Here is an 8158-nt window from a genome sequence, read left to right as displayed (position 1 = left end):
AGCAGGTGAGCTGGCTGAGGTGAGGGTTCCATTCGTCAGCACAGACCTGATACTGGGACCCCGTCCTGAACACTGTTAACGCCCACCCAGAGACGTCCACCAGGGAGACTACACACACACACACACACACACACACACACACACACACACACACACACACACACACACACACACACACACACACACACACACACACACACACACACACATTAACACACAAAAGCACAAAATATTTGAGAATAAACAGACACGCTGGCCACCTTTCAGTTGCAAGTGTGTGTGCGTGTGGTTGTGTGTGTGTGTGTGTGTGTGTGTGTGTGTGTGTGTGTGTGTGTGTGTGTGTGTGTGTGTGTGTGTGTGTGTGTGTGTGTGTGTGTGTGTGTGTCTGTGTGTGTGTGTGTGTGTGTGTGTTCGTGTGTGTGTGTGTGTGTCTCCTACCACAGTGCCACTCGTCTGAGCTGTCAGAACAGTGTTTGACTCCGTCACACCACAGCGTGCGATGGACACACTGGTGGTTGTTACACTCCAGCTCGTTGTCCCTGCACAACGCTTGGGACCACACACACACACACACACACACACACACACACACACACACACACACACACACACACACACACACACACACACACACACACACACACACACACACACACACATACCCTTCATCATCATCATCACCATTACCACCAATACTTTATCACCAGTTCATGAACCATAGCCTAGCAGCCAGTAGTGATAGACCTTAGAGTAGTTATTGCCGGTTATATATATATATATATATATATATATATATATATATATATATATATATATATATATATATATAAATATAGATGCATCTAGATCTAGGTAGCACATGTAGTTGAAGTCTATAGATGGATATAGATAATATAGTAAAAGTGGTTTTAGTCTGTAGATAGATATGGATATACAAACCTATCTATAGACCTATCTAGTCTGTAGATAGGTATGGATATATAGATAGTAGAATTATTTTAATTCTATCGATAAATATATATATATACAGATAGATGGTAGTTGTTGAAGATAGTTACAGCAAGATAGATAGCGATAGAGATAATAGGTCTATCTTACAGCAGTTGTCCTCGTCCACCAGCAGGGGGCAGTCAGGGAAGCCGTCACAGATCATGCTGATCTGGATACACACCTTGCTCCCGGGACACTCCCAAAGGCCCCGCTCTGCACAGCCTGCAGGGGGTGAGATATATATATATATATATATATATATATATATATATATATATATATATATATTATGGTAGAGAATATGAACATGACTCAATTTGATATATTTGTCATACACACAATTATGTTAAAAATACTTTGATTGGAGAGGAGAGGAGTGAGGAGAGGAGAGGAGTGAGGAGAGAGGAGCAGAGGAGAGGAGAGGAGAGGAGAGGAGAGGAGAGGAGCTGCCTTTCGGGGAAACGTCTGGACCAAAAACCTCAGTCCACCTCGACTCCTGCATGCCTGCCAAAGAGCGCAGGTTCAGAACCTTAGAGCAGATTTGGTACAAATGCTTCTTCCCTGCAGCCTGAAAAATCTCCAGGTGTGGGGTTGTGAGAGACAGCAGCTGACCTCCCTCCTGCCACTCCCCCACAACTGGGGTGATAGACAGAGCGGGGAAACTGCACTCTCCCTCTTCGTTCCACTGGTTAGGTTACACAGTGCGGTTTTGTGCAAATTCTCTCAGAGGTTGTTGCAGGGCAGCACAGACTTCCTCGACCACTCTGTTGATCAACCTCATGGAGGTGATGTTGCTTCTCTCCCTCAAGGCGTCCACAGATGTTGCCGTCATCTTCATCAGATTGCCCAGTTTGGTGCAGCCAGCCTCTCTAAGATGGGCTCGCAGGCTGGCAGACTGCAGTGTTTGAGTCTTTATGAGGTTATTATAAAACAAAGGTTCTTCAAACAACCACATGCCCGGAGTCTCATTTGTGGCACGTGCAACCTTAAAAATCTGCCATGCCTGCAATACCGAGCTGTAGAAAGGTGTCAATCCAGTTAGGTCCACATCCTCAAGCTGTAAAAGGAAGAGCTGTTTATCATAGCCCAATCGCCCAGCTCCCCTCAGCAGCAAACGAGCTGTGTCAAACCAGCTTGGGCCGCAATTGTACAGCAGTCTTTGTGCAGTCTGGAGTCTAAAAGAGGCCATTTTTACCTGGATGTTCATCAGTCCCTGCCCCCCTTCAGCCACAGGCAGGTAGAGGGCTACTGCCCGGACCCAGTGCCGGCCAGACCAGAAAAAGTCAAGGATGACTTGCTGAACGTCCTCCATCAGGCCTCTCGGTGGCGTCACAGCAATAAGCCTATGCCAAAGAGTCGAGGCCACCAGGTTATTGGCCACCAGAACTCTTCCCTTATACGACAACTGGGGTAGCAACCATTTCCATTTAGACAACCGGGCGCACACTTTCTCCTTAACTCCCTCCCAGTTCTTGTTTTAAAAACCCTCAGTGCCCAAAAAACACTTTCAGGCCTTCCTTCCCCCACTCAAGACCTCCAGGCAGACTGGGCACTGCCTGATCCCTCCACTGTCCCACCAACAAGGCTTCACTCTTTGCCCAGTTCACCCGAGCAGATGAGGCCTTTTCGTACAGGGACACGGTATCCTGCAAACATTGAACATCCCCCTGCCTGGAGACAAAAATATTAACATCATCTGCATAGGCAGAAACAGTAGGTGGACGATCAAGATTGTAGGACCCAGGCAGTGAGAGACCACTGAGCCGACCTCTCAACATGCACAGCAAGGACTCAATAGCTAGCTAGTTGACCGGAGGGAGGAAAACCCTGTCTTATCTCTGGCTGTACAGGGATTGGCCGACTCAGCCCTGCCCCCATCCTCCCCATACATTGAGCACCACTAAACCAATCCAGGCCAGAAAACCATCACCAATACCAAAAGCCCTAAGTGCAGAAAACAAATAAGAGTGATCCACCCTATCAAAAGCCTTCTCCTGGTCCAAAGAAACAATACCAAAATCTATATTATGGGATCTACACACATCAATAATATCTCGAATAAGGAAAATGTTGTCCATTATTTTCCTGTCAGGTACACAATAACTTTGGTCTGTATGTACAAGTATTCCCAGGATGTCCTTAAGTCTGTTGGATAAGGCTCTGGAAAGCACCTTATAGTCTGTACAGAGGAGAGCAACTGGCCTCCAGTTCTTAAGTAAGGCCAGGTCTCCTTTCTTGGGAAGCAGGGAAAGCACAGCTCGCTGACAGGAGACAGGAAGCGATACTGTTCTGAAACACTCCAATAAAACCCCATGTAAATCATGTCCAAGGGTATTCCAGAACCGCTTGTAAAAGTCAGTGGAGAGACCACCAGTGACAGCGACTGTCAACTCCTCCAGAGTCAGCTCAGAGTCCAGAGCAGCTTTCTCTCCCGGGATGAGCTGAGGAAGCCCCTCCAGGAGCTCCTCGCGGCACTCCATGCTGCACTGTTCTGCCCCAAAGAGGTCAGCGTAGAAGTCCATTGCATGGGTCCTCATCACACCCGGACTGGTGGTCACTCTGCCTCCAGGAAGCCTAAGGCAGGACATCTGCTTCCTCTGTGCAACCGATCTCTTCAGATTAAAAAAGAAAGAGCTCGGGGCATCCATGTCCTTTAGCTGGAGGAAGCGAGACCTGACAAGAGCTCCCTTCACTCTCTCCTGCAGGAGGGAGCTCAACTCCAATCTCTTCTCCTGCAGCAGATGGCCCGTGGTGGGATCCAAATCCCTATGTGACCCCTCTTGAATGTTCCTAATATTGGCTTCAAGCTCCTGAACTGCTGCCTTTATCTTAGCAATCGAATGGGAGGTATACTGCTGGCAAAAAACACGAATTTGGGCCTTACCAACTTCTCACCACAGCTTCAAAGAAACAAAATCCGCTTTCCTAGTTTTCCACTGCTGCCAAAAACGCTCAAAGCATTGGCAGAAAGTACAGTCCTGCAGAAGTCTATTGTTAAAAGACCAGTAGGACTTAACCCTTTCACCTGGCGAAATGATCAAGTCTATGCTGACATAGTGGTGGTCAGTAAAGCCAACTGGACTTATGTGACTATGGACTAATCTGGAGCTGAGACTTTTGGAAATGTAAATCCTATCCAGTCTAGCTGCACTCACCCTGTTATTGCTGACCCTCACCCATGTGTATTGTCTGGATTGCGGATATTTGACCCTCCATGTGTCTAACAGATCCAGGTGTGTGATGATACTGTTAAGGCTCTAAGATTTCTGTGGGTGGGGTTCTTCACTTGTCCTGTCTACAGTAAAATCTAGAGTGCAGTTGAAATCCCCACTAATGATGATTTGATCATGATGGTAATTCCTTACCCCATTTTTTAGCAGGGTGAAAAAGCCCACTCTTTCTGTCCCTCGGTTTGGGGCATATATGGTAACAAAGCAGAACACAGAGCCCTCTATTTCTGCCCTGACAATCAACAGCCTGCCCTTCACCACTTCAGTAGAAGATAATACCGTTACATTCACACTTTTTTCTAAACAGAACAGCTACCCCTGCACTAAGGTTGGTGCCATGACTAAGGGTACACAAACCCTCCCACCATAAACCCCAATCTATCTCGTCTGCTGGATTAGTATGCGTCTCTTGCAAAAACAGCACATCAACCCTTTTTTGAGTGGCGACTTCAGAGATTAATGCCCTTTTGTGTCTGTCTCTCCCACCATTAATGTTCAAAGACCCTATTTTAAGGCTCTGCATAGAGGTAAGAGAAGAGAAACAGATAAGATGAACAAAACAAGGAACAATAAAAAGAGGAAAAACAGCGTGTGGTACATGATCATGTTACTTTTTAGTCTTTTTAGCAGTTTTACCTTCTTTTGCTTTTCTCAGAATTGTGACATGCTTTTTGAGGCGAAAGCGTTTCTTTTCGTCCAAGAGGTCAAAACTGACCCATCTTTTCAGTACACCAACAGACCTGATGAACTTGTCAGTGTCACTGAAGTAATCATTTAGTCTAACAGACTTTTTAAATGTCACGGCGGATAGACAGAGGTGGCGTCTCGGAGGACGCTATTCCTCCCGAGAACCTCCAGACACAACCACTGATCACTCGGCCAACACAGTAAAAGTATTAATAAATCTAACCTGATCATGCACATAGAACAGACGGAGAAACCAGGGAAAAACCGGGAAAAGGGGACAGAAAACAATTCAAAACCCTGCGCCACTCGCACCCCCACCACCGCCGCTCACACTCACACACACCGGAAACGGAAACAGAGGAGAGGAGAGGAGAGGAGAGGAGAGGAGAGGAGAGGAGAGGAGAGGAGAGGAGAGGAGAGGAGAGGAGAGGAGAGGAGAGGAGAGTGCGCTTACCGCAGTTGTCCTCGTCGCTGTGGTCATCACAGTCCAGGTGTCCGTCACAGCGTTTGGTAGCTAGGACACACCTCCCTGAGCGACACTTGAAGTGGCTGGGCGAACACTCTGTCACCATGACGAGGGATCCACGGAAACCCAGATCACAACAACAACAACAACACCCACAACAACAACAAACGTTTGAGTGGGAAGGGAAGCTGAGAGGAGATCAGAGAGGAGAGTAGAGATAAGGAGAGAAAGGGATGGAGAGGAGGAGAAAGGGGAGGAGAAGAGGGGAGGAGAGGGGGAGGGGAGGGGAGGGGAGAGGTCGAATGGAGGATAGCGGGGAGCAGGGATAAGAGGGGAGGTGGTACCGTCGATGCCGTCTTCAGGTAGCAGACAGGTGGCGTTTCCCTCCTGGGGGAACTGGTTACACTCTGAGCCCTCTGGCCAGGGCAGACCCACCACCCCCAGCACGGCCTCACAGCGCTCCTTAGCCTTACGACAAAGAGACCTGCACACAGGGACACAGTGATGTCACCGTACAATATACAGGGACTAGCCCTATGATAGAGACCTGCACACAGGGACACAGTGATATCACCGTACGATATACAGAGACTAGCCCTGTGATAGAGACCTGCACACAGGGATACAGTGATATCACCGTACGATATACAGAGACTAGCCCTATGATAGAGACCTGCATACAGCAAACCACCATAATATATTAATATCACCATATAACATATAGAGACTAGCATAACATGCAGTACAATAGGTTATGCTAGTCAACCAACCAGCCATACACACAGCCAGCGAGTCAGTCAACCAGTCAGTCAACCAGTCAGCCAGCTAGTCAGCCAGCCAGCCAGCCAGTCAGTCAGTCAGTCATTCAACCAGTCAGCAAGTCAGTCCGCTGTTCAATCAGCCAGTCAGTCAGTCAGTCAGTCAGTCAACCAGTCAGCCAGCTAGTCCATCAGGCAGTCAGTCAGTCAACCAGTCATTCAACCAGTCAGCCAGACAGTCAGCCAGCCAGTCAGTGAAGCGGTCGTGCCTGCAGGGGGGGATCCTCTGGGCGCTGACGGGGTCACACTTGGGCACCAGCAGGGTGCAGGCGTAGAACATGAGGTACTGGTAGCAGCCCGTCTGCACCAGGGCGGGGAACAGGGACGCCTCCCAGGAGACAGAGCTCTCCCGCTGGGACATGTGGCCCAGGTAGTTGGGGTAGGTGGTGCTGTTGTAGGGCAGGTTCATACACAGCTCCAACGTGATCGGCTCACACTGAGCTGAGAGAGAGGGAGGGAGAGAGAGAGAGGGGGGGGGGAGAGAGGGACAGAGAGAGAGAGAGAGAGAGAGAGAGAGAGAGAGAGAGAGAGAGAGAGAGAGAGAGAGAGAGAGAGAGAGAGAGAGAGAGAGAGAGGGGGGGGAGGGAGAGAGAGAGAAAGAGAGAGAGAGAGAGAGAGAGAGAGGGGGGAGGGAGAGAGAGAGAAAGAGAGAGGGGGGAGAGAGAGAGAGAGAGAGAGGGGGGGGTGGGAGAGAGAGAGAAAGAGGGGGGTGGGTTAATTCCTGCTGAATAGGAATCTGAAGATGCTGGTTGAAAATGTATTGATTAAAGGGTGTCTATTTATATTAATATTTGAGAGTGTGTGTGTGTGTGTGTGTGTGTGTGTGTGTGTGTGTGTGTGTGTGTGTGTGTGTGTGTGTGTGTGTGTGTGTGTGTGTGTGTGTGTGTGTGTGTGTGTGTGTGTGTGTGTGTGCGTCTCACTGCAGGAGGTGTTTGTTGGTGGAGACAGGCAGGTGGTGCTGTTGGCTCCACACTGAGCAGGACAGGGGTTGGAGATACAGCTGGACTGGCCAGGAACACAGTCTGTCTGGGCTGGACCACACACACACACACACACACAAAATATATATATATATATATATATATATATATATATATATATATATATATATATATAACACACGCACAGTATTGACACAATTTGGCAGTACAAAACCTTTTTCTTATAATATATTTTATATTTGTATTAAAAAAACCTAGACAGACAGACCAGAGACTGACAGACAGACCGGAGACTGACAGACAGACAGACTGGAGACAGACAGACCGACAGACCGGAGACAGACAGATAGACAGACAGACAGACAGTCAGACACAGAGAGAAAGACGTACAGTCAGACAGACAGACAGACAGACAGGCAGACAGGCAGACAGGCAGACAGACAGACAGACAGACAGACAGACAGACAGACAGACAGACAGACAGGCAGACAGACAGGCAGACAGACAGACAGACAGACAGACAGACAGACAGACAGACAGACAGACAGACAGACAGACAGACAGACAGACAGACAGACAGACAGACAGACAGACAGGTATCCTACTCTGGTGACAGTTCTCCTCGTCGCTGCCGTCCTTGCAGTCGTTGTCTCCGTCACAGCGGAACGCCGAGGGGATACACTGACCGTTCCTACACTCCAGCAGACCCTGGCTCTTACACGCTGAACACACACACACACACACACACACACACACACACACACACACACACACACACACACGCACACGCACACGCACACACACACACACACGCACACAGACACACACACACACACACACACACACACACACACACACACACACACAAGCGCACATTAGGTTACATTAATCTGACAGATGAAATTTGGGATAAGGGCTTCGGTTGTCGCCATAGTAACTCACAACAGTTGACCTCGTCGGTTTTGTCGACACAGTCGTGGTCCCCGTCGCAGAGCCAGTCGTTAGACACACATCGGCCGTCGCCAC

The 8158-nt window shown here is 48.7% G+C and overlaps 1 protein-coding gene across 1 annotated transcript in view; it reads right to left on the bottom strand.

Moving 5' to 3' along the window:
* The window catches only part of corin (corin, serine peptidase), an 18404-nt gene that overhangs the window by 460 nt on the left and 9786 nt on the right, over positions 1–8158 (bottom strand). The window contains exons 9-17 of the mRNA XM_060035885.1: positions 8075–8158; positions 7738–7854; positions 7112–7222; positions 6401–6632; positions 5718–5857; positions 5362–5469; positions 1099–1212; positions 439–549; positions 4–108 (exon numbers count right to left, since the gene is read on the bottom strand). The exon at positions 8075–8158 is cut by the window's right edge and continues 27 nt beyond it. Coding sequence (XP_059891868.1) covers positions 4–108; positions 439–549; positions 1099–1212; positions 5362–5469; positions 5718–5857; positions 6401–6632; positions 7112–7222; positions 7738–7854; positions 8075–8158 — 1122 coding nt within the window. The remainder of the gene's footprint in view (positions 1–3; positions 109–438; positions 550–1098; positions 1213–5361; positions 5470–5717; positions 5858–6400; positions 6633–7111; positions 7223–7737; positions 7855–8074) is intronic.

This window comes from Gadus macrocephalus, chromosome 17, assembly GCF_031168955.1.
Source record: "Gadus macrocephalus chromosome 17, ASM3116895v1".
In the NCBI taxonomy this organism is placed as follows: domain Eukaryota; kingdom Metazoa; phylum Chordata; class Actinopteri; order Gadiformes; family Gadidae; genus Gadus; species Gadus macrocephalus.
The sequence above is the reverse complement of the archived record's forward strand: the minus strand, read 5'-3'. Positions and strand labels throughout refer to the sequence as shown.